General features: G+C 42.8%; 1 protein-coding gene across 3 annotated transcripts in view; it reads right to left on the minus strand.

The window, feature by feature from the left end:
* BAALC (BAALC binder of MAP3K1 and KLF4) overlaps positions 1-22515 on the minus strand; it is a 32362-nt gene extending 9847 nt beyond the window's left edge. For all 3 annotated transcript variants that reach the window (XR_005701465.1, XM_040068233.2, XM_040068223.1), the window contains exons 1-2: positions 22350-22515; positions 4638-4807 (exon numbers count right to left, since the gene is read on the minus strand). Coding sequence is in view for 2 of the 3 variants with exons in the window: in XM_040068233.2 (XP_039924167.1) it covers positions 4638-4807; positions 22350-22515 (336 nt within the window). In the remaining variant the exon portion in view is untranslated. The remainder of the gene's footprint in view (positions 1-4637; positions 4808-22349) is intronic.
* Positions 22516-27182: the final 4667 nt, after the last annotated feature.

Genomic DNA, 27182 nt, shown 5'->3' on the forward strand with positions numbered 1-27182 from the left:
CATGCGAGTGCATCCCTAATTTAAATTTATACTCTTCCATCTCCCAGACTGTCTGCTGTTGCCATTAGCAATGCACTATAATGCACAGGAAACTGGATAGGTCTAACAAAGTGCAGCCAGATCTGGGCTTGATAGAGACACACAGCTGAGTTGGGTGGGTTTGATTATTGCATTGCCAGTGTTCCATGAGACTGTTTGTCAGTGTAAGGATTGCCAGGTAAATTAGGCATTATTTACAAGGTAAAATAATGTCTGATGAAGTTCAGATACTGACATGAGAGGAAGGTACTTAAATATCACAGAGCAGCACCTGGAGTTAATTTGCTGCTGTGTATTATTTCACATTTCTGCAGCCTGAATACAGCTGTTCTTTGGCTGTCTGCTCCCCCAGTGCTACTGTTCATGCAAGTACTTGCCACAGAAATAATGAAAATTAAGCCAGATTATTGTCAGTTAGGGACATAATCTGGATACCACTTTTTTGGGTGGGGAGAGGTGCCTGACCAATCTGTTACCTTCACTGATATTAGCACTCCTTTCTTTATTACTGTCATCATCATCATCATCATCTTTTACTTCTGAATTGTTTTGACATTACCATCATGAGAAGATAATAAATTTTCCCAGATACAGTCAGTGTCAAACCTTTTCCCTTTCAACAGCACAAGCTGCACCCTGTCATAACCAAGTATGAAGGGATAAGGCAGATGGCTGCTTTAGAGCTGGATGCAGGAGAAAGTGAAAAATAGAGGTGACATGATTTATCCCCTGCTAGCCCAAGGCCAACCCAAGGCTTCCGAGAGCACCATGTGCTGCATTGCACTGTATTCTATAGCATGTTGAGATAAAAGAAAAGCTGTAGTCAATGTGAATGTTCAGGTAAATAAAATGGGTACATTTGGAGTTGCAGGGGATAATCACCTTTTCAACTTCAGGCATCTAAACTTAAGGTGTTCACATTATATGCTCATCTTATGGTTCTAAACAGTGGAAAAACAGAGATGAAGAATGGCAGACCAGAGCTGGAGCCTAAATTAGTTACTACACTTTCTCTCTAGGCATACATATTTCTTTTTTGATGACAAGAAGTTTAGACAACTTCATTTCTTAGGCACCTGCATTAGATGAGGAGAATAACATAAACGCTTTAGTTATCATCAGAAATTTTCTTTGCACTGAGCTGCAACAGCACAGATACATGTTACTGAACGTATCTCAGCTAGAAAATGCAGGAGGGTATCTTCAAAGTCATGGGGCCTCAGAGCAGGAACCCACACTTCACTGAGTAGCACCATTACAGTCAACACTCACATTATTAATGTGTTGTGGGAATTTGCCCATACGTCCTACTAAGTGCAGTACAGACGTAATTTTCCATTCAATTACAAAATTACACAATTTTCTCAAACAGTAGGGCAGGTGCACACTGTAGTTCTCAATTGTGACCAAGTCTTGTTCAAATTGGATTTATAATTACTAGCGCTGTCTGACCATATCCAACCTCACCAATTATAATTTCTCTCTGGGCTAGTGGCTATGACAAGCATTTGGGCTTTTCATTTACAGAAATCCCATGGCTCTTGTTGTCATGCTGCCACATGTGGCCTGTGTCCCTGTCCGTCTGGAGATGCAGTATCTCATGAAAAGGTACAGCAGTATCTTTTATGTCACCTGGGAATATCTTTGTGCTACAGCAATACAAAAGCTAATAATAAAATGGAGTCATAAAATAAATAGACATGTACTGATGTGTTGTGTGTTAGCAAATGCAAGGTGAAGTTCAATCCAAATTCCCTTTTTCATTTGCCCTTGGTTGAAGAGTGTGACTCCCAAGATGGGACAACTTCTTACGGGGTGGGTGTAGCAGTTCTGCCACATGCTGTGCTGAGGCACTTCCTGTGGAAAAATGTCAAAAGGCAAAGCTCAGCAAGGAGGAGTGCCCACATTGGCAGTAATTCAGCAGAAACAAACTGTGCATGCCTGAGGAGCAGAGACAACAGGGGAGCTTGTTTCATGTCTGAGGGCAGCAAGAAACAAAGGATGGAATTGCACAGAGGTGTTGCAGTCATTCTCTGTTTAAAAAAGATGAAGCTAACAGGAATTAAGCCGAAGGAATGACCCAAATGTTGACCAAAATCTGAAATTTGCTTGAACTTGAAAATACAAATTCCTTTTCAGGCCCCACATACACTTAGAAAGTAAAACCTGTATAATCTTTACATGTATATAAAGTCACTCAAACTCCATTCAAGTGTGAATTATGTCAACTGAAACATTTTCCCCCATCCTCAAAGAAACCACTATAACTATGACTTAACAGGGGAGGGAGGTCAGAGGAGACTCTACCTTTGTGTTCTGGGATGGTCAACAGGTTGTACTCTCCCCTCCCCCATGGGGACACCCTGTCAGGTAAGTTTTATTCCACGGTAATGCTATTGCTTATGCATTCTGATATCAGTGCATTTATCAGCAGCTGTTTGAGGACCTTACTCTGTGCAACAGGCAAGAAATTGCCGCATTTGTGGATGTGGAGTGTAATTGAATTTGCCCAGACTCGCAGTGCAGTGCATGCCAGTTGTGCATCGGGGGCTGCGGTCGTGACCAGGCTTACTGTGCTGCCACACTGCGCCTCTGGCACCTCACCAGACCCAGAGTGCCGGCTTGGTGACTCTCAAATATTGTCTCTGAAGGTCTCCCAGGACCTCAGACAGGCAGATAATGCTGAGTAAAAAAGAGAAGGCCCCCAGGCCCACTACATCTGCAGACAACATTGAAAGCAAGGGGGTGGGGTCTCCCTTCCCTAATTTTTCACGTGACAGAAGAATTGGTGTAGTCAGCAGGATTGCCATGGATAAACAGTTACAGAAGTATGAATGTGCTCCTTCCCAGGCAGGCAAGGAACGGGCCTAAAAATTCTGGAAAGACAAAGCAATTATTTGTGCAGTATTGGAGGCTCATCTTACATGCAAAAGGGAATCAAAGTGTCCTTCTTCCCTCAAATATAACATACATAGAACATGCTGCTTTGAAATCAGAAAATGGCGTATTAAAGTCATCACTGGTTTTGAGAGGGAAATAAAAGAAAAACTGGAAACCCAAAAACAAGCTTATAACTGAGGAAGATAATTTTAAGATTCTACTCGCTTCAGCAGAGCATAGGGAAAGACAATTATTGGAGAAATTAGGTAGGAAAAAACTAGCAGAGTGAAACAAAAATCTGGGAGAGGAAATAGAGGGCAGGAAAATGACTGAATTGTTACTATCTTTGGAAACTGAGCAGCTGCACAAACAGTTACAGAAAGAAAATGAGATAAAGCAGAAACTGGAAGAAAAGGTAAAAATGACGCTTAAGAGGGCTGCCAATCTAGCCAGCATTGTACAGATAAGAAAAGCAATTGTATCCCCTGGAGAATGGTGAAAAAGCCGAGGGCACAGTGGCCACTCACCATTGTCTGCAGGAGACTGAATGCCAATATTACACCTTTAACTACTGCTGTGCCAAATTTTGTGGAATTAGCAATGCAAATTCAGGGAGCATCCTATTCACGGAGGGCAAAGCTAGATGTAAAAATGTTGTTTATGATTCCACTCTGGGAACACCTCAAGGCTTAATTCATGCTCACCCGGAAGGGAGTGCAGTGTACCTCTGACAGATTCCCACAGGGATATAAACGTTCACCTATGACTGCACATTCTGTGATTGCCAAACTTTTACAGTCTCATTCTCCCCAGATGAGGAATTATATTATACTGTAGTAAGAGGAGACCCTCCTGAAAAAGTAGGGGAAGCAGCAACAACAGCATGGCAAGCCCTTCTCAAATAGAAATTGAGATTCACCCAGAATGCCAAGGGCCATGTAAAGGACTTTATCTGCTACATCTGCAGATAACCCAGAAAACAAGGAAGTTTCCCTTCCCCAAATTTTACCTAACACCTTATCATATGAGAAACCAAGGAAGCAGTAAACCAGCCCTAGGTTGTGGCTTTCTTTAGTTTGCAGCAGCTCAGCAGCTGCTATGCAAACAGTGCCACAAGTGGAAACCTGTAGGTGGCAGGGAGGTGGGTAGGCAGCTGTGACAGGAGAAGGCTGGTCTTTGGTATAGCCCCAAAGCCTTGTTCTTCCAATGTATACAAGGTACAAAACACATAAGGGAAGAGGAGGCAGGATCTGATCCAAAGCCTACTGAAGTTATTGGAAAGACACCCATTGACTTTTTAAAGTTTTTTGTCCAGCTTTGAATGAACCAGGGTTCATGCAGTGCACATATTTTAAGCAGAGCAGCAATTAAGGGAAAGCATGTTCCTTTTCAGACAATTAATCTAAATAGTTTGCATGATGCATGCCACAGCTGGACTGAGTTGGAAAGAAATCAGAGTGGGGGCTTTTTTTACTGTAGCAAGTGTTTGTGTTACTCTGTTTGATAAATAAAACATCAATTCTGTGGCTGTTCAGGCATGAAGCACTGCCAGAGGTGCTCAGCTCAATCATGCCATGGCTGTAGTGCAGCCTGGCACCATTTCTCCTGTCTCAAGACATTGAACACAGTTTCACTGCAAAGAGAAAGTCTGTCACAAAAGTAACTTAGACCTGGTTGAAGCTAGTGCTGGGCGTTAGGGAACATAATTATACTGATACCTCTGTGGTCCTGAAGCCATTCTGTCTCTGTGTTGTAGTTCCCGTGCCATGGACTACAGGGTTTGCACACTGAGAGCCACAGTTGTTCCTCTTCTCAGTGTTCAGCGTTCCAGCTGTGGCTGCTGCTGCAGATACACCTGTGTGAGCCAATTTCCCATCCTCCAGAAGACCTAGTGGGGACACATGGAATTGGGCAATTAATACTGAGGAGCAATTTGCAGCTGGCTCTGGTGTCCCTCTATTCTGCCACATTTTGTGATCGTGTCAGTGATGCAAGGTGTGGTACAGTACCACAGTGAGAGCAGTCTACCTCCCTGTGGCATCTTCATCCTCACTTTCGGCATGATTTGGCCTTTTCCTATGGTCCACTGCTCTGTGAAACATTGGGTCAGAAAACTTGGAAAAACAGCCAATGAGTGCAGCATACCAGTAGATTTTTGTCACCTGCAGGTCTCCATGGACTTCTCTACACCCACACACACCTCCTTGCATGACTGAGAGTTGAACTTAAGACCCAGAGAAAGCCTCCCTAAATCTGTTCCAGTTCTGGGAAATGAAGAGGTTAGATGTGAGCATGACAGATGAGAAAAATATGGATGGAAAGGTTGCTCTGTGCATGGCTTTACCTTGAATATTTTTTCATTTGAAGTTAAGAAATTTAGAAAATATTTATTTCATGTTGTTTTGTCTATCAGCAATCAAATAAATGAGTAATTTGCTTTCTGCTCTAGCTGTGTGGATACACGTGCATTGTACAGTATAATATTGTCCAGCATAAATGAAATGTCCTGTGTTACTGCATTAACAAAAATCAGTTGTCATTTATGGTGAGTGCAGAGCACTCAACATCTGGTTGCAAAACTAGGTCTGAAATCCAAATACAAGGAGTAAGTGTGATGCATGTGTGTTGCTCTCAATTTAGCTTTGTCAAAGCTTATTTATGAAGAGCTGTATGTTAAAAGAGAAACAAGGAAGGTGAATTTACTAACTGCTAATGCAGGTATCCAACCTAGAAAAATTAAGGAGTCACAGACACTAAGTGAGAAAAAAGTATGTGGAAAACCAATGACAAACCATTGACAAACAAAGTGACATTGTGTCATCAAAACCTTCTGCATTAATCAGGAAGGAATTCAAGTGCTGTGTTAAAGATACTAAAAAGGAAGCAAAGTCCTGAACTATTTTTCAGAAATCTGGAAGAAAAGATGATTTATCAGCAGAAAGCAACATTTGTCAGTATTAGCCAGCAAAGACAATGACTGAATTCAATGAACTTTCACCCAAATATTCAAAGCCTTGGTCTTGAAATTATATAAATTTTTGTGAAATTAAAAGAATCTCTTCTATGATTTTGTGAGTTAAGTCTGAATACAAACTAGTCACTGCATTTCCCTGAGCAGTCAGAAGATGGAGGCAGAGTTGTCTAAAGACACTTTAATTTGTGGCGGTAATAATTCTGTCATCTAGTTTTTGATAGGAAAAAAATGAGCTGAAACTTAAAAATATTATATTATAATTGATTTTTTAAAAAATACTTCCATCTTTTGAAACTGCCCTTTCTGCTAGATATAAGAACTGATGTTGTTCTCATGTCTAAGTTAAATGCAGCTTCAGTAGGCAACAGTACACCTCACCTCTCCTGCATCTCCCAAAATTCCCCACCGACTTATGTTTTAGGTCTTACCTCTTCCTATCACTCCAGAGGGCCAGAGGAGAGGCAAAAGATGAAGACTTAGTGCAGAGCAGCAAGTGGCACAGACTGATATCGTAGACAAAATCAGTTGTCAGGAAGGGAGATGGAGAGGCAATGAGCCACGTGTGAGTCAGAGTTTCACCTTGCAGTGGAGCTCTGAGAACAGGCTTGAGCACAGCTTTCAACAGGCAAACTGCACTAGGAATTACATACTAATTCCATTAATTGAGTCTTTGACATTTCAAACATCCAAATTGCAAGTTTTTCCTTCTGTGGAGTCATCCTATGAAATTACTTTCCACCATGCATCTCTTTGGCCATCTGGCCTCTGACTAAATTGTCTGGTGAAACAGCTGTCAGCTAAAAAAACATTTTGTTATTAAGTACAATTTGTTATTAAGTACAATTGTTCATTTATCAGATTGCGTTCATCTTTTGGTCTTGCATAAATAAAATTTTCTTACATTAATCCATTTCCAGAGGCTGATGGAAAATCTCAATCCTGAAAATGGTATATCTGGTTCATTTTTTTCTCTGTTAGTTTGCACCCTGAGCATATTTGCTGCATCCTGCACTGCAGGGATATGACTTTTTTTTCAACACCTGTCAAATATAAACAAGGTATCAGTATTTGAACCTTCCACTATCACTACTACATTTTTATATAGATGACCTAGTGGTCGCCAATACTAGGCAAAAAGATTTTTTTTATTTTAGCCTGTATAATGTTTGCTATTCTGAAGTTAAGGAACTATTTTAGAGTTCCTTTTCATTAGCAAATAGATGATTTAGACAGTGGGCAACAGTTTAATGGCTTCAGTGACTTGTTCTTAATGTATGAATGTAGAAATTGCTTCGCTGTGGACTCTGGGACGGTGTGGATGGATGCAGAAGAGAGATCTCTGAAGCTGGGTTTTAGAAGATGAGCTTTATTGTAAAGGATGGGGAGGCCTTGCTCTGAGCTGCCAGGTGCAGCTCGTGGCAAGGCCTAGGAGGTGGGGGAAGGGAGAGGAAGGGAGAGGAAATTCCAAGAGAGGAAAGTCCTCGGGGAAGGGTGCCAGGCAAAGAGCAAAGAGAGACCAACCCACCCTCGCAGCCCCCTTATCAGGGGGCTTCAAGGTGGGCTGGGACAGGACTTGGGCCAATGGGGTTACAGATACCTGATACTTCAGGGGAGGGTTACAGGTGTGGGATGAACCATACATTGGGGGTGAGACAGAACATTCCATTTGACCTCTGGGTCTGGCTGCAGGTGACCTTCAGCTGGTCACATAACTGTCTTCCCAGACATCTAGTAGCTAGGACATCTCAAACATCAAAACTTGCTGTCAATTCTATCTCACTTACAGGTTTCACATTCTCAGTCTAAGCAATCATATTTATAGGGCTTTCTGGCTTCATCCTCCCCAACATATGAACACCAAGAAGAAATTACAGTGAGAATACATAAACAGTGGTGTTAAGAGCATGAAATTTGTTGGCAATCCATAAAGCAACACCTATTTTATAGACATAATACAAAATTATGTTTGCAAAACAGATATGATGTTAAAAAAAGGATTAGGAACACATGGTTGCTTTTAAAATAGCAAATATTTTTGCATTGCTGTTTAGAATTTGCCACAGCACACAAGCACGAAGAGTTAACTTTCTTATGAATTATCTGGAATTTACCAGCCAGCAGGGTGGCAATACTAAGGGTCTTGCTTCATTGTGGTTTAAAAGCAAACTGTTGAGAAATTTATGCCATCCTCACAGCAGGGGTTTGGTGAATAATCTCCTTGGTCTTTCATGGTAGAGCTTCAGATCAGTGTCATTAAATCACTGTAGACATTTAAATGAACGGGTTCAGTAATGTTATTTTCATTCTCACCTTCCCTTTCACGGCATCCCTGCCAAAGTCTGTGGGCCTCCTCAGGCCAGGGGAAACAGCAGATCCCATCTCAATGCTCTGTCAAATACACAAATTTTACCTTCAAATGGACTAGCAATGCTACAATATTCTCCAGGCTCCGTTCCCAAAGCCTGGCTTTCTGGGTGATTATTAAATTCCCACGAATGTGATGGTGAAGCTTCCCTCAGGAATGGCTGCTCGGGGTTTGGGGGCTGCTCCCTCTGTGAGGAGGAATGGATGACACGCGGCAGGGATTTCACTGCAGGTAATCGGGTTTATTTGTAAGGAACACCCACGAGTTCTCTCTCAATGACCACAGGGAGAACACCCCTGCAGCAGCCCCATTGCTCACAAATCCAAGTCGACCTTTCCACACAAAGTGTGCCTAAAAGATTTTACCAATATTACCAGCACCTTCCTCTTTGCTTGCTGGACTGAATAAGCACTCTAAGCCTTGCCTTTCTTGCCAGGCCAATAGAAATCCTTTAGGCTGGATCTTGATAAATGCTTTTTTCAGCAGCATAAAGGGAAAAAGGGGTTATTTTAAACAGAAATCAGTCCTAGACTTTATTCTTGCCCCAGTGACACAAGCAGTCAGGCTGGCACAACTTGGGAGGTAGCACAGGAACCAGAACAAGCAGCTGAAAGCAGCTTAGGTTGGTGTGCTCTCCTATATAACAAAACAAACACGGTAATTTTTAAATTTCAAATGAGTTCTCATGAAGTGTCAGACAGCATCATCCCAATTTTGTAGTTTAGGAGATAGACATTTAAAATTGCGGTCTGAAAAATTGCTCACAGACTTGCAAGTTTATATCCATTCAAAATGCTAAAATCGTGTATCTCTAAACCTTGCCCCACACACATTTACATGGGGAAGGAGCTGTCTGAAAAAGCTTTGAAAAGAATTATTTTAGTAAATAGGGTGTTCATCACAGAGAAGTCAGTGAAAATGTAAAATACAAAAGGAAAATTTAAGATATTAGACCTGTATTTCTTAATTTTTCTGGTTTCTTTTATGATAATGACAACACTAATGATAACAAAACCAAAGATAAACATTGCATACATGCTGCTCTAATTCTTCATACAGCCTGGTTAGACCTAAGAGTTCAAATTATTCTTAATGACAATATTTCATAAAGAGGAGAGGAAATTCTTACTCTTAACTCTTTCTAACCAGAGTTTTGTATGAAGAGTTTTGTATCACCTTTGTATAAAGATGATGTGAAAAGGAAGGAAACCACCTGATTTATTCAGTTTGTGAATGTGAAACTGGTCTAAACAGCAAAGCAGTGTCATGGATTAACATCTGGCACAGAGAGACAGAAAAGAGGTCTAGGGGGGGACAATTTTGTAGTCCTTAAATATCAGGATCACAGGACGCTTCTCAAACCACAAATAACATGTAGATAAGTCTGCCTGGATCTCCTGCACAGACTTCATCAAAAGAGTAAATCTTAGTAGGGTTCAGGACGACCTGAAAATTTCTGTGACTGAGAAAATCAGCAATGCTGCAGTAGCTAATGCTGTCAAGAAGTTTGGGTAGGGAATGAAGCCTTGTAGTAAGGAGACAAAGTTAATCTTAGCCAAAAGAATCAACTATTTGTGGAGAAAATTTTTCCATGTGTGTTTGCCACGGTATTCTCCCACTTCATTTTACAGCAACAGGTGGTGACCAAAACAGGACATGAATTCAGACCCACATATGCTCTAGATCTGACCCAGTATCCATGAAACCCTGTGCTGTCACATGTTCTGTTATGGAATAACAAACATACATTTGTTTAAAGCAGGTACCCGTTGATTAACGTGCTTAATTTATACCTTTGAAACTGACGGCGAGCAAACCAATAGGGTTCAATTTTCTAGTTGAGCAACAACTTTTTTTAATTTATCATGACTGTTATCTCACACATAATGCACAAGGTGCTGGTTTAGAGAATGCCTGCCTAAAAAGGTGCTGCACTGTAAAGATGGACTCTGAGAAAACTCACAGTGAAGACAAATGAAAAGTGTTATCACCACATACAAATGCTTCCAGAGGAAATATGTGTTTGTAATCATCACCAAGTTTTTTGCATTTAATGCTACAGAGTGATAATAAATACAGAAAGCACTGAAACATCTGTTTTCTCATCCTGTTTTCCTGATTTGAAATTATATATTTTTTGGAAAGCCACACATCTGCAGGCCTGAGGGCTGGTGAGCACTTCTGCTGCAAAAAACAAGACATAGCAAGGATCCAATAAGAAATGAATGGAGTGGAGGCTGTGACAAAAGTCAGGTTTAAGTCATTTCCTCCAAAGCTGTAGCCTCAGGGATGAGGCCAGATGCTCAGGAAATATGCAATAGCTCTTTTAGCTAACAAGAAACAATTTAGAAACTTTCAGGCATAGCAGAGAGTGGGTTTGTGAGCTAGGATGAAGGATCCAGATTTACAGAGAGATGACCTGCTGCAGCAGGAAAATATTATCAGAAACAATGCTTTGTATCAGTAAATAGAATAATGCAATAAATTTGCTTCCCAGGTGTTCAGAGAATCCGGAAAGATTTCTCTGAACTCGAATGTGATATGAATTTTTGACTGCAAAGCAAAATACAACAAACACATTTGCACTTTACACACGTTTGGGAGGTCTCTCCAAAGCTGTCTCCAGGCAGGCAGGGCTGAGCCATGCCCAGGCACACCGCTGGTGTGGGGAGGCAACCAGGCGCTCTGCGCCCTCCTCCTGCTTACAGGGGATGCTTGTTTCAAGTGAGCTCATCCTAAAGCACAAACAACTCTCAAGCTGCAAACTTTCTTATCACTTACGTGGCCTAACGTCACAAGTACATGCAGATGTTAAATCTTTGCATATTGGTATATTTCAATTTCAATTTGTGATACAGAATCACAGTGTAACTATCTTGCAAACAAATTTAACAGTGTTGCAATCGTGTCCTCGAAATAAAGGTGAATATAAAATTTATTCTTATTCTGAATAGGAAAAGCGTGCTTTAATGAATGTGTTTTCATTTCAAAGCTCCAGACAAAGGGCTCTACATGGCAAATAGACTCCAGAAGATGAATTAAAGGAAATTGGCCAGACCATCAAAGGAAGATACGAAATGTAAACTTGAGAGACTTGTAATCATGGCGTTAGGCAAGGACTTAACATCAGAAAGACAACAGAGTTTAATGCATGAAAGTACAAATTTTGATAACCAGAAAAAGATAGAAGAACTGTATTTTCACTATATTTTGGAATAAGCATCAGCAACATTTTGGAAGACCTTGACAGCTGAGTACATCTTTTGCCTGGGAAAATAATGACAAAGAATGGATTAAGCAACAAACCAGTGCCACATGATGTGCCAGAAACCGATCAGTCCTTCCTCCAAACAGAAAAACTAACACACAAATAGCAAAGCTCTGAAGTCTTATTCATAGTACTGGATTTTAGAAGGGGAAATTTGCTTTTCCACATGCAAATATGCTGGTTGTGTTTCATTAAACATGTTTTTCCATGAAAAATGCACATTTAAAATTATACACTCAGTGCACAATACCATATATCATGGGTCCAATGATGGCAAATTAGCCTGTTTTCCAAAAGTAGTGTCTTTTGGCTCAGTTGCTGTCTAAACCCATCCTTATAACACCAACAAAGCATTTCTCCTTACAGGAGAGCACTGTGCGAGAGGGAAAACAAGCAGCAGGCTGCTGGCCCTCTCTCAGTCATCCTTCCCACACTGGTGTCCACCCTGTTCTGACCAGAAGCTTAGAGCTGCAGGTCTTTCCCTCTCCTTCACCTGGACATTCCTTCTCCTTTGAGATGTGGTCATAAAACACCTCTCATTATGATTTAGACTAATTTCCAACATAGACACGGAAAACATTATTATCATTCTCCTTAGCTAGCTAATCACATATGGAATTTTAAGATGAGCAAAATGCATAATTTCAATTAATCACACAGAGGGGCAGCAAAAATATTTAGGCGGACTAAATATAAATCCTAATGAAAAGCATTTAATGGTACATGAAACGTGAGATGAAATTACACTTCAATTTCGCTTACCCAGGTTCAAGATTTGGAACTGAAGTTAAACGTTCCAAGTAGTACAGAGCACATTTATTTAAACAAAACAAAACAAAACAAAAACTGATTGACTCCTGGGATAATTTACAAAGGCATGGGCAAAATGTGAGCCAGTGGAAAGCTGTAAATTCAGCCTCAATGTCCCAAAGGTATGCTCCTTGTGGGAATTGACTCAGGAAAGTCCAGTGGCATTCCCAGCCTCACAGTCCATGAATATACAGAGAGGTACTGCTGACTTAACTGGTTCACAGCGTGACTGTGATCATAAAGCGCTTTGGCTTTAAGGTATCTGTATGCATGTGAAAAAGGTCATCACTCACATTTGGTGCTCACCCTAAAATGAAGGCAGTAACTACATTAAAATGTAATGCCATCAGCCATCAACCATCTTCTAGATAAATTCATTGCATTTTTTTCCATCTTTTTCACACACAGTGTAAACACTCAGACAGCACTCAAGCATCAGCATTGTGAAAATGTCAGATATTCGTGGTTTTAGTACTGCAAGTGCTTGAAACAATTCTGACAGCCCACTAGGTAAATGTTAGCAGTTCACAAAAATGAAAATTACAACAGGAGGACAATACCCAGACAAAATGCACAGGGACAGAAACACAACTATATGCACTGTTAGCATATTGGTAAAAAACCCCTTGGTCAAAATATTTCAGACAGTCAATAAAGAATGGGCTGGTTATTTTTCTTTTCAGTAGCTAGTATGCATCTGAACCAGCTAGGCAAAATCTCTCATCTCCTTGGAGAAAGGAGACTCAACGTTGCTTCGTTTTAATCAGCTGCTTAAAATTTTAGGCTCAGTTAAGCAAACAGCAATGTAGAGGGGCTCAGTGGACTCAGGAAAAAACTTTAAATGTAAATTCCTGCCTCATAGAGTCAGGTTGCTCATAATATTTGGTAAAACACTACTCCTTCATCTACCTCTTTGACTTACTTTTAACCTGTATTTTTCCTAAACAGAACAGAAAAGGCATTGTGGCAGCCTAGAGAAGAAGACTGCAATTTTATTTTCTGATGTGTTCATCAGAAAATAAAATTGCCTTACTGCATTATTTCTTGGAGTACAGCAAAGGACCAAGCCACTGGTTTCATAAGAAAACTGCTGAAAAATGTACTCACTCAGCACACAGCCTGAGGGGTCTGGTCCTATACTCCAGAAAAGAGGGCTGCTTGGTGCAGGTCAGACAGAAACCCTTACAATAAACTGCTGGCTCTGATCATTCTGTTTCTGAGTCTTAAATATTACAGATTCGATTTAAGATAAAACCCAGCTTTTAATTCTAGATTTCTTTTAACTGAAATCTGTTTTAAACTTCAGGAACATCTGAGGGAAAAGAAAGCTGGAACTTGTAACATCATTTCTGTTTCTGTGAAGAGATATATTTCTAGAACTGATTACAGTTAAAGAAAAGAGAGATTTTGGTCACTTCAATGCTGAAATATGTGCTTAATGTGGAAATTTTGGAAATTTTAGTCAATTAACAAGGAGGTAAACTGCACTTTGAACTGTGTTTCCTGTATGCAATACATTGCACTTCTGCTTTGAGATTGGCAGGAATATTCGCTTAAAGCTAATTCAAATTTTAACTGTTTGCTGTGAATTGTACATTTCTAAACTGGAAAATACAGAATTAGAACCATCTGGAAAGTGTAAGTACATCCCCAAGGAAAAGAAAAAACAATTTTAAAATGTCCTGTATCAGGATATAAAGGCTGGGATGGGGGAAAGAGTGCTATTTCCACAAGAAGAATAATTTTGCAGAGCAATTTCGTTTTCACCATCTTTCAGGCAGGATCTGCCATTGACAAAACCACCACTCAGGTTTCCTGCTCAAACCCTTTCAGACACTCTCCCTCTCTCACCATCCCTCCTCCCCACCAGCAGAGACAGTGTAAAACCTCTTCCTCTAGTTAATGACAGACCTTTAGCTCTCATTAACCAAGAACACTTTTGCCTTTAAAGATTTCACTGCTGCAAAATAGAGGGGTTTTTTCCCGCAGGGAAATCACACAGAGAGATGGCTCCAATTCACTTCTCCTGCAAATCATCTCTGTTGATGCTCAACAGCCTTTCTGCTTTCTGGTACTGTGACAGCTGGGAAAGCCTTTCATGTAATTCAAGTACATGACATTTGTAGTAAATTTACTTTATCAGTTGGTAAATTATTATACTGAGGTAAACTGTGGGTGATCAATCCTAACAGGTCTGCTTTAGGCTGTAGGAAGGGTTTATCAGGACTGTTGGCCCCTAACTAAATGGATACGAATGAAAGCCTGAGAGGTTTTGTGGAAAGATTATCACAGTTTGGATTGGCTGGCATTAAAACTTGTGCAGTGTTTTGAGAAAATCCCAGAGGCAGACAGTACAATGAAGAGACTGGAGAAGAAGGAAGCATCTGGAGAGCCCTGTCCAGTCACTGCCCTCCCTTCCTGTCACCGGGGTGAGAGGTGGCTGCTCCCACCCGAGACACGAGGACCGGTCAGGAGGCTTCATGCAATATCAGAACCACCTTCTCTCAAACAAGACTGAAGTTTTTCCAGCAGTTGAGTCTGATACATCTCGCAGAATAGCAAGCTGAAGAGTCATAACAGAAGAAAATTTCTCACCTCTCAATTATCTTTGACACTTTTACTTAAGTTTTACTATCCTTTTTTTATGGCAGTGAATATTTATTAAAAAACAATTAATTTAAAAATACTTCCAGAGGTGGTGGGGTAGATTGCTCAGCATGATCTGATGGGCCAAATAAGTATCAGTGCCACTTTTTAACTGAAATGTGGAATTAAACCAGTATTACACTATCAAATGACAGCAAAAGTGAAAATATAGGAAATGGAAGTGATAACAGCTAGGGTTGGGCTGAAAAATATGGTCATTACAAAAAGTTGTATTTATTGTCTGAGTCTGATTTTTTCCAATAATTTCAGTGCTCTCTTGTGGTGCAATAAACACTGGTTTAGGCCAGTACTGTAATCCTGGATCAGCTTCTATGCTGAGCAAACCCCAAGTATATGATGTACTGGGTTTGCATGGCCTATTTTTGGTAGCATGGGGGCCACAGTGGTGGCTTCTGTGAGAAGCTGCTGAAAGCTTCCACCATGTCCAGCAGAGCCAATCTCTGATGGCTCCAAAGGTGGACATGTTGCTGGCCAAGGCTGGGCCAATTGGAAATGGTGATAACACCTCTGTGATAACAGAATTAAGAAGAAAATCCAAACAAAGGTTATAGCACAGAGAAGAGCAGAGTGAGAATATGTGAGAGGAACAACCCTGCAGACCAAGGCCAGCAGAGAAGGAGGGGCAGGAGGTGCTCCAGGCACTGGAGCTGGGATTCCCCTGCAGCCCATGGTGCAGCCCATGGTGAGGCAGCTGTGCCCCTGCAGCCCTTTGAGGTCCAAAGGGATGCAGAGATCCACTGCAGCTGTGGAGGAGACCCACACTGGAGCTGTGGATGCCTGGAGGAGGCTGTGACTCTGTGGAACAGCCAGTGGAGAGAGGATGTCCCTGCTCCCAGGCTGGAGCAGCCTGCCTTGGAGGTGGCACCCCATGGAAGAGCGGCCCACGCTGCAGCAGTTTTGGGAGGAGTGTTGGCCATGGGATGGACTCACATTGCAGCAGTTCACAGAGAGCTGTTGCTTGTGAGATGGACTCACACTGGAGAAGTTCATGGAGAGCTGTCCCCTGTGAGAGGGACCCCATGGTGCAGCAGGGGAAGGACTCCTCTCCTGAGCATCAGGAGAAGCCTTGGGTGATGAACTGACCTTAACCCCCATTCCCTGCCTCCTTGAGCCACTGGGTGAGGAGGTAGAGCTGAGAATGAGGGAGGGGTGGGGAGAAGGTATTTTTAAGGGCGCGTTTTTCTTCCCATTATCCTGCTCTGATTTTGTTGATGTAGTAAATTCTTTTCATATCCCTAAGCTGAACCTGTTTTGCCAGCGACAGTATTTCATGAGTGATCTCTCTCCCAGTCCTTACCTCAGCCCATGAACCCTCCATTAAATTTTCTCTCCTCTGTCCAGCTGTGGAGGGGAGTGAGTGAGTGCTTTGGTAGGTACCTGACATCTGGCCCAGGTCAACTCACAGCAGTGTATTGAATGGGAAATGGCAAAGGCACTGCTCTCACATATTCTCACTCCTCTCTCCAGTTGCTCTTCTGCAGGTTCTTCCCCCCATAGTTCTTAAGTATGTTATCCCAAAGGTGCCACCTCTACTGCTGATGAGCTAAGCCTTGGACAGTGATGAGTCCATCTTGGAGCTGCCTGGTTCCACAAGATGTGGGGAAAGCTTCTAGCAGCTTCTCACAGAAACCAACCCCGTACCCTGCTCCCCGCTATAAAACATTGCCACGCAAACACGATATATTATTAAACCCAAGGTCTGGACTAAATTAGAGAGGGAATTGGTGCAGTATGTCTACAGTCCGTAAGAGCTGCATTTATTCACTTTTCCTGAAACTCTGAACTGTAATAAGGCTATCTACTGAAAATATCACATCCGGATCACTGTTACAGAACGTAAGGAGCACAAAGATGTCCTGATAGACCCATGTAACGCGCTGATCCCTCTTTACCCCTTGACCTAAACCAGATGGTTTATTACACATTTTCCCGCAGTCCAATTCACGAGGAACGCTCTGCTACACCGGGTTCTCAGTTTCCAGCCCGACGCCTGCTGATGTATTCCCGCTGAGCCCCTGACTCGGCGCGGCCCGAGGCTGCCGCAGCCGCCGTTGTCTCGGCAACTGGCGCTGGCGGCCCCGGGCTGCGGCTGACCGCGGCCACCGCCGCCGCCCGCCGCGCAGAGCCGGCCGGCAGAAACTTCTCTGGGGAAGGCTGCCTCTGAAACGCCGCGTTTTGAGTACTGAGTCTTGACCGAAGCCCAGCTACGAGTGATGAGCCTGGTCCATAAAACGTCCCGGAGCTGTCAGCGACCAGAGAAGAGTGGAGCAGCAGCATGAGCCGGGCGTGTCGCCCCAGAGAGCAGAGCAAGAATCGTTCACAAGCACACAAGCATATATGGGCAATTATGCAAGATAAACTGCTAGCCAGCCAGATTGCTAGACAGTGATAAAATTTCTCCCGTGTTCCTCTGATTTTGTCTATTTATTTTACAGAGGATTCAATTGCCCTCCCGTTTCATAGCTATTTTGTAAATGACTTCACTGATCCTAAATTGCAGGTTTCATTCCTGGCAGACCACTTACTGCAGTTATGGTTGCTGATGACATGAGCAAGTTTTCCTTCTGAGTACATCAGATGAATCTGTGTGAAATACAGATATTGTTTTCTTTAATACACTTCAGGAAAAAAAAAAAATTACTTCACTAAAGAAGAAGTGTAAAGTTCAAAGAATAAAAAACTTTTTTTTTTTTTTAGCTGATACTGTGGGCCACATGATGATAAAAAAATCAGCAAATATTTTACTAGTTGAGGAACTGAACAAGTCAGTCCTGAGGCAATCAGTATTCAGCTTTTCCACTCTGATACAAGAGAATTAATTTTTACTTGGTTGCTACATCATTTAAAAACTAATTACTTTTATTTGCATTTCAGTAACAATCCCTATTAAAGACTGGGGTCTTATTGTGCTGGTTGCTGTGGGAAAACAGTAAAGAGAGATCCTGTCCTAAGGCTCTTGCAGCCCATGGAGTAAATTGATTGTAGTCTCTCTGACCACAAGACAACGTCCCATATCCACTCTGAGGCACTTTCAGGTATAATAAAGAAAAAAGTAATTGAATACAGCAGCTAACTTAGTGAAAATAGAAAGAAGTAGAAACAAAATGCCTTTAAACCTCCTTTAAAACAAACAAAATTAATTTTTGTTAGAGTTGATATTGATTGTGTTTATAGAATACTTTTACAGTCCTGGTTTCTGGTAGTAAATAGCACATCTTAAAGTTCTAGGATATACATAGACATAGACATAGACATAGACATAGACATAGACATAGACATAGATATACATTTCAGCAAGTTATCCCAATATAACATAACAGGTTGTGCAAACGTGTTCCAAAGTACTTGACAGATTTTGTGTGCTTTTTTGTGAATTCAGCCTTTTCCCTATGGTTTACGTGTAACCCGTGGTGACTGCCCTGGGGACTCATCTGTACCCACAGATTATTACTTCCTCCAAAAGTCATTATTTTGCTAACACTTCCACTTAGCTGAATCAGACCCTCTAAAGAGAAAGCAATTTGTGCAAAGAGTTGCAAGGATCAAGGAACGGTTACTAAGCAGACATGTAGTCTATTATTTCCCGCAGCTATAGCCTACGCAGCAGCTGAGTCCTGTGAAAAGTTCTTTGCTCACATAGCAATGGATGTCCTTCCAAGAAATTGCTTTATTGTAAAGACTCACTGCTACTCTTTCCTTTTTTTCTCTCTCACAGAGAGAAAACTCAACCAAAGAATAGTACATACACTTATCTTCCAGAAAATGCCTTTCAATTCCAGCACCTGCAGTGCTTCATGAAGTTATTTCTTTTCTATCCCTCTCCATTCATACGTGGTTGCCCTGTTCCTCATTGCCAAAGCCTCAGCAGTATACTGCAACACCATTAAGCTACATAATATACACTACTATAAAAGTTACCAACACTTATATTTGTGTCCCTTGGTGACTTCTCATGACCTAAGTCTCTTCTCATGAACCGAAGGCCATCTCTCTTATTTTAGGTATATTATAGCAGCTAAAACTGTCCTATATGTCTTCCTGTAAAAAATAGGGAGATTACAACACACTTTATAAAAATGGATATAAAAAAATCAAGTAGGGAAATTAACAAATAGTCTAAGAAGAGAACAATTGAAATTGGAAAAATATAAAAGTAAATGAGAAAATTTTTAAAAACCCAATACTTATCTTTTAATTTAATATTATTTAAGCTTTCAAAATGCTTTGGTAAAGGTACAAACATTTGGCTACAGAAACATGTATAGTTCCAATGAGAGCTGGGACAGAGAGCTAAATGTACTGGCTGAGAAAAAGAGAAGCATATGATGAAATTTGTGGTGGTATGAGATTTCTAAGGTTAATATACTAACCCTTTCCTCATTGATACACTCTCTGATTTTGTATACATGACATTCTTTCATCCCTGAGTGATTAACTCCTCTTTACGTTTTGATGTCCAGTTCTGTTTTTTTCTACAACTGAGACATGTTGACAATTACAGCCACCTCTTACGGCTTTTTTCTTTTCCCGAAATATTTCTTTCGTCCTATCTCTACGTCTCTCTCTTCACAGATTTTCACTAAATTATTCCAAATGAAAAATGACAAAGAGGAACTTCATCCTCTTTCCCCATCCTCATTTGGCTGGTGCCACCTTCCCTGACTACCTCCTTCCTTTCTGTGTCCCAGTTACAGCACCTTCCTACCTTGACTTGTGCCAGTGTCGTCTCCCATTTCCCCATCTCTCCCATCCTGCTCTTGTCCCCTCCCTTACTCTTCCTTTTTGTCTCTCGCTCTTAGGTAGTTTTCAGTTCTCACAATAAAGTTCCCATGTCTTAAACCCATACTTGACCTCATTTGCCCCTCTAATTGCTCCTTCCTCTCCCTTTCATCTGTAAATTCTTAAAGTGCTGTTTCTAGTCCCCGGAGTACCTCTCCTTATCCCTAATCCTTCCCTACCTCAAACCTTACCCTACAATACCTCTCCATGGAGTAAGTACTTTATGACTTTTGAGGAACTAATTGGGAGCAGTGTGTGTTCCTCAGGTTCCTTAAACTGCTGCCATCACAGCTCTGTTGAAGAGTTAATCTTGCCCTAACTGAAGTCCCACTCATGGTTTTTGCTCCTACTCTGTCCTTTCCTCATGGCTTTCCTTCTAATTTCTTCTACAAGGTTTTCTTGTAAAGCTTTTCGTGCCCTCATCAGTCTCTATTGGTCTCGAGTGCAGTCCTTTTCTCCTTATCTCTGGTATTCTCATCTGTAAACAGAAAGTCCAATATCACATGCTTTTAGGACAATACTTACTGATCTACCTCTTTATTACCTCCTGCTCACAGTCAGATCTTGGACTGTCTAGCTTCTGTTTATGATGTTTAGGTACCAGCTCATAGCAAACATGGCTAAAATAAGGCTGAGTGTGGGTAAAATATAATGCTCTGTTTAGCTTTTACTGCTGGAGACAAGGCATTACCCGTCATTTGAACTTACTGGTCGGCATCATCTTGAACGTTTTTAAATTCCTTGTATAATTTTTAATATTATATTTTGTAGACCCATTCACCTTCAAATTCTCATAATTTCTCATGTGACTACTACAGAGTCTTCCGTAAGTCTTCAGGAGTACAGCACAGACTCTTTGTGACTTCTCCCTCCCTACCCATCATATTTTGATCAGCAGAGAATTGTGGTCTCCCTCTTCCAGCTGGCCTGTGACCCCTGCCTTTGTGAATTTTCACTCCTGCACTTTCACGATTTCTTTCTGATGCTTTGTTCCTTTCTACAAAAGTCTGTAAGCTACTTCTTTTCATCTGAACCTGGCTATAGGCATTTACTGCTTTATATGGAAATTATAATCTATTTTGGGCAGCAATCATTTGTACAATATCTAGTAGAATGAATTTCTGGACCAAGGCAAAGATTTCTAGATCCTGTTGCAACACACAATAATTCTTAAATCATTTTTAGCTTCACATCAGATCAGAGCTCCTCAATTCCTTTCCACATCCGTCGCTTCTATAACACCTCAGGCACAGAGCTAGGGATGTAGCACACTGACAAGAACTGGAAAATTCAAACTTGCAGGTCTGCTCTTGTGCAGCCCACCCTCTGGTTAGCTTTCTGTATATCAGAGAGCATCAGAGGTAGTGTGGAAGGAAGCTGCCTCTTCCCTAATTTCAATTTCTTTCCTAAGTTACTTGTCTCGCAAAAGAAAAAGCCACGTATTCCACAGCAAGAGCCTCAAGGACCGAGTTCTCTTCCTTTCTGATAACATTGTTCCACAGTTGAGGACGTCTACGCGCTCTCGCTGGCAGCCGAGCACCGCCGTGAGCGGGTCCCTAGTGCCCGACCCAGCTCCGGTAGCTCCGGCCGCTCCTGGCGCTGCCCGCCCTCGGGCAGAAGCTCCGAGCGCTCCGAGCCGCGGCTCCAGCGCAGACCTGGGCGCCTGCAATTCTGTGGGGGGCCGGAGTGGCGGAATTCGTTCTCCTTACAGCAGGAAAACGCGGGGATCGGCGCACAGCTCCCGGGCACACACGTAGGGGAACATACAGCGTGTGTACGTGCATATATAGTGTGTGTACGTGCATATACAGCGTGTACACGTGTATATACAGCATGTGTAGGTGTACACACGGTGTATATAGGTGTGCACACACAGCGTGTGTATGTGTGTATACAGCGTGTGTAGGTGCACACACAGTGTATGTAGGCACATACAGGGTATGTAGGCACACACACAGTGTGTGTAGGCACACACACTGTATGTAGATGCACACACACACAGGGTATGTAGGCACACACACGGTGTATATAGATGCACACACAGGGTATGTTGGCACACACACGGTGTATGTAGACACATAGAGGGTATGTAGGCACACACACAGTGTATGTAGATGCACACACACACAGGGTATGTAGGCACACACACGGTGTATGTAGACACATAGAGGGTATGTAGGCACACACACAGTGTATGTAGATGCACACACACACAGGGTATGTAGGCACACACAGATACAGGGTATGTTGGCACACACACAGTGTATGTAGGCACACACAGGGTATGTAGGCACACACACGGTGTATGTAGGCACATACAGGGTATGTAGGCACACACACGGTGTATGTAGATGCACACACACACAGTGTATGTAGGCACACACACGGTGTATGTAGACACATAGAGGGTATGTAGGCACACACACGGTGTATGTAGATGCACACACACACAGGGTATGTAGGCACACACACGGTGTATGTAGGCACATACAGGGTATGTAGGCACACACGCAGTGCGTGTCGCAGCCGTTCCCTCCCCGCGGTGCCGCTCGCGTTCCCGCACTCACCGGGGCGCGGGCCGCCCTGCTCCCGGCCGGGGCCCTCGGCGCTGCCGCCCTCCTGCGGCGGGCTCTCGGAGTCCGTGTTGGTCAGCCAGGTGGACTCGGTCTCCCGCGTCCAGCTTTCGTAGTAGCGGGGCTCGATAGCGTCGGCGCGGCTGCCCCCGCAGCCCATGGCGACGCCCGCTCAGAGCCGCCGCCGCCGCCCGGGCAGCATCGCCCCGCCGGCCCCGCTCACGCCCTCAGCCCCATCCCTGCCTGTCCAGCTCTCCCCGACTCCGCTCGGCCCTTCTACCTCTTCTCCCCGCCTTTATTATCTCCGCTGTCCCCCCCGCCCCCCACCCCGACTCCTGGCTGTCCCCTCCCCTTCTCCCGCAACCCTCTTCCCTCCTCTCCCGCTTCTCTCGGCTCTCCCATCCCACCGCCTCCCGGCTCGGCCCCGCTCTTTCCCCGTGCGCGGGTGTCTCCAGCAGGGCACTGCCGCCCCCGCCGCGGCGCTGGCTCTGCCCTGCCCGGCCCCTGCGGCCGCCGCGGCCGGGGACAGACTCTGGCCGCGGGCGGGCAGCAGCTTTCTCCTCCCCGGGCTAGGATCTGGACTGACAGGATTTACACGTACATGCCAGCGTGCCACAGCTAGTGCCGCACAGCAGCCCCCGGCCTGGTCTCGCACCCGGCTCGTGTGCCCTGACCTGGTCTTGTGCTCTGTTTCATTAAGACATCTGTCCCTCCCCTGTTTTAGCCGGGAGAGCCTTGGTCCCACGTTGGGGTTGGAGTTTGTTGCCTTGTAACTGGGAACTGAAGGTGCAATACTGAGTGCTCAGCTCCAGAGATACTTCCACTCTTTCCTCTTGAATTTGGGAAACAACCAAGAACGTGAGACTCCTGCAAAACAGACTACAATTTAAGTTTATGCTTGGGTAATGTAAGTGACAGACAGATTGTGCACTGAGTCGTATGGATGGTGGTTGAAGTTTGAATTTCAAGAGCTGCTTCACAAGGTCCCTGCAGGGTTGGAACCAGCCTGTGAGCACTAGGCACTGTGGGATCATATCCTGTGTGGGAGATTAGGGACAGGCGGTCGGAAGATATCGCGCTGTACGGGCAGACAGAACCCCTCCCTCAACTCTTAGTTGGTTAGTGTCCTTGATAAGGTAAGCAATACCTAACTTGTAACGTAAGCAGACAGATGTGATGTAGCAAACAGAGGTTTTATAACTCCATGTAACCAGTTAATAAACGCCATTAGCCGTCCACCACACTGGTGTCTGTGAGCTAATGGACCGAGCAGCCTGGGTGTGGCTGCCGTGTCGTTCCTGAACCAGGTCGCTACGCCTCAGCGGAGGTAGCAATCCTGAGGGGGAGACTTTATCCCAGGTCAATGTTTCTCTCCTGAAATAATCGTGCAGTAGAGCAGCAGGAATGACACTTTCCCCTCTGAGAACTTAGAGAGCAGTACAGAAGTCATGTTCCACACTTCAAGCTGTCATATGGTACGGCCATCGGCTAAAAAGGATTCACCCATTGAAATCCAAAATCAAGCTGTCCAGTGTTATGGGAGCTGCAAGTAAGAACACAAAGTCTCTGGAGTAAAAGCTCTTGTCCCTAAGGCTGGCTTAAGATCTTCATGAGGATCCCATAGGCCTTAGCCTTGCATCCCAGATGGCAGGTCCTGTGTTCTTGTTCTGAAGGATCCAGATCAGAGACTGCTGCCCAAGCCACAAAATCACCCACTGTGCTTCCTGAAACAGCCTACCTCTGAGGTGTTTCTAAGCAGCTTCCCAGCCAAATACTGACTCACAGCAATCTTACTTTCTGGCTGAGGTCTGCTGAGATCCCTCACCCATGTGGGTGCTGCTAGCAGCTCTTGTCCCTGTACGTGTGCTACCAAGGCGCCAGGGCGACAGGGCCAGTGATCTGAGCTACTTTTTCATCACTGTGATAATGTTTTGGTAGATTAAAAATACTTTGCTTTTATAAAAAGAGAGTTTCGAAAGAGATTATATTTCAATCAATTGCTCCCCAGCAAATAGTCCCCGGGGCAATGGGATGTAATGGTGTCTGAAGACAATAAAGAAGCCTAACATGTCCCCCTTCCCAGTGTGTCCTCGGTGAGCATAGGGCATGGCCCAGGAAAAACTGCCAGACATCCCTGAGTCTTCAAATCCAAACATGAACAGCACATCAGTGTTTCACCCTGTAATTGTGCAAAAATTCCTAGACCAAGAGCTCTAAATGAGGAACACACTGGAGTAGAGCCTTGGGGGAGCCTTTGTATTTTGTTTCATTTTAACTTAAAAGTTTAAGGGGCTCTGGCAGGCTGCTGCCTGCTGGCATGTGTGCTTTCACATCACTTTGATTTCAGTTCTAGCTGTACTTGCAGGAACTTTGCCTTCTGACACTTCTTTTTCCTAGCAGAGTTTTCAAACACTTGAAAAACCAACAGCAAGACAGTGACAAAAGGCTTCTCTTTCTTGTTATCACTACCAGCACTAGACAGGAATTAGACCATAAATGTGAAGTGGGGTCTTAAAGCAGTATATTGAACCATGTTCATTTTCCTTGCACTAGTATTTCACATCACCTTTCAAATTTCCACTTTTGGTGAAACATTGAGAAAATTACTGCAGAAAAATAATAATGTAACTGCTACGGATTTCATATTTAAGCTTTGGGTGTCATTTTGATTTTGAATGAAAACAATTCAGATTTTTTTTAATTTCACACTTTCAAATATGATTCTTCATATGACTAAAATAAAATGTTCGTTAGCTCTAGTAAGTAAATTACTTATTTTCATCAGCTCCCAGTGGAACTGAGAACTACTTTTTGAAACTGGAATTTTTTTCCACAGCTAAAGGAAATTTTATTCTTTGGTGAATTTAAAATAAATTTAAGAGACTAGGAGAAAAAAAAAAGTTCACACTGCTTCGTTAAAAGAGCCAAATGCAATTGTGGGTACCCTTTTATCACAATTCTTTATGAATTATTGGCAGTCGCTCCTCACTGCCAAGGGTGCAGGGCCCAGTGTTGATGGATCTGCACCATTCTGATTCCCTCCGAGCCAAGGAGCAAAGTGAGGCACAGAGGTGCACAGCCATTGCGTAGAGGGCGTGTGCAGTAGCTGTAAAACAGCTCAGCCTGTGGCAGGGTAGCGCGTGTTGGCTGGAGTGGAACAGAGCACGGCATCTCTAACACAGCCAGTACAAGGTTAGGCATGTGATAATATTCGTTTTGCACTGAGACTTGTATTGGGAAAGAAAAAGGACAGAAAAGGAAATCTGCCTCCAGAAACAGAAAATACCCATGATCAGATGAATCCTTGGCCTGACTCCATCTCTTCCAGTAGTGTAATCAGATGGGAGATAGCCTGTGAAGCTGATTGATGCAGGGCAGGAAGAGGTTGATGGCAATGTGCAAGTGAAGAATTAAAATCTGCAGAGCTCTTGAGGGGAAAAACTTTACAATTTCTTTTTCTTCCTCTACTTCAGCATCTGAGGTGGTGCAACTTAGCAGGAGAGGATTAAAAATGCAATTTTTTAGATCAAGTTTAATTTGTCATGCTGCTACCCTCACACCAGGAGATGATTAAGGCATTAAAATCTGACCTCTCTTCATTAATTTCTAAAAAAGGGTGGTCTCCCACAGATTCTATTAGTGGAGCTTGGATTGTGTTTTAGCTGCTCTGGTTTTGTGCTGCCTGGTGCACACTGCAGTGATGCTTTTCCTCCTCATGCTGTCAGTGATGTCTGCTCTGTTTATGCTGGATTCAAAATATGCTACTTGAAATAATGGGAGTAGGAAGTAAAAGGACAGGATGGGCAGGGGATGAACAAGGGAAGGGGATCTCAGGGAATTTACATTTCCCTCCTAAATAGGTTTAAAATAATGAAAAGAAACTCTTCCTCATAAAATCCATACATAATTTTTGTAGGACCCATTATTAATTTTCCCTTTGGTGATAAGGGGTCAATTAATGCTTTTGTATCCCAGTGACCATTTCAGTGTTATGTGCAGAAGAAGCAATAGGAGGTTTAGGAGATGTCCTGCCTCTCTTTTGTGCAGCATCTCTGCTTGCTTTATTAGATGGTGTTAAATCTGGTTTCAGTCCCCAGCTTTTCTCACAAACCTGTTCTCTTCACCCCAGAAAGTAGACAGCAGATCAGTTTACTGACCTACCCAGGACCCCTGTAGTTCAAGAACATTATTAGAGGGGAGAGAAGAATTTGAATGTAAAACTTTTTCTTTCTAGTAATGTATTCTGTGTATCTGAGGAGAAATTGAATTACTTAGCTGTGTTATACCCATTTGGCATCATGTCTCCAAGCTTGCAAAATGCCTGGAAGCAAGATTGCCTTTGCAGCTTTCACACTGTTTATATGATTGAGCATTCCTCTTTACTGTTGTGAACACTTGAAAAATATAATTTGCTTGCCTTGATTTCTCAAATAATTCTCTTTAAAAGTTTTGAAATTTATATAATGTAATTTCCACATTGCTCTGCATTAATTATGCATTTCTTTCAACAGGGAAATAGTAGCATTCATCTATCTGATACAGCCATTTAAACCAAGAAAGTTTTCAGTTTAGTATTCACATCTTCCTGGACATGCATGGGTGATACTCAGTATTAGTTACATGTGAAGGTTTGGTAAGATGTTGCCGAACAGCTCATAAATAGAGAGAAGTAAATTAACTCACTCTTCCACTGCATCTTTTTCATGTTTGAAAATGACTCTGAAACAGAACGTCAGATTCCAATTTCACAGAAACAGAGAGCAAGGCCTTGAGTTCTCCCTGAACCTGAATCTGAATCTTTCAATTCAGTTTCAAGCTAATAATTTA

This window comes from Hirundo rustica, chromosome 1 (genome assembly GCF_015227805.2).
Source record: "Hirundo rustica isolate bHirRus1 chromosome 1, bHirRus1.pri.v3, whole genome shotgun sequence".
Classification (NCBI taxonomy): Eukaryota; Metazoa; Chordata; class Aves; order Passeriformes; family Hirundinidae; genus Hirundo; species Hirundo rustica.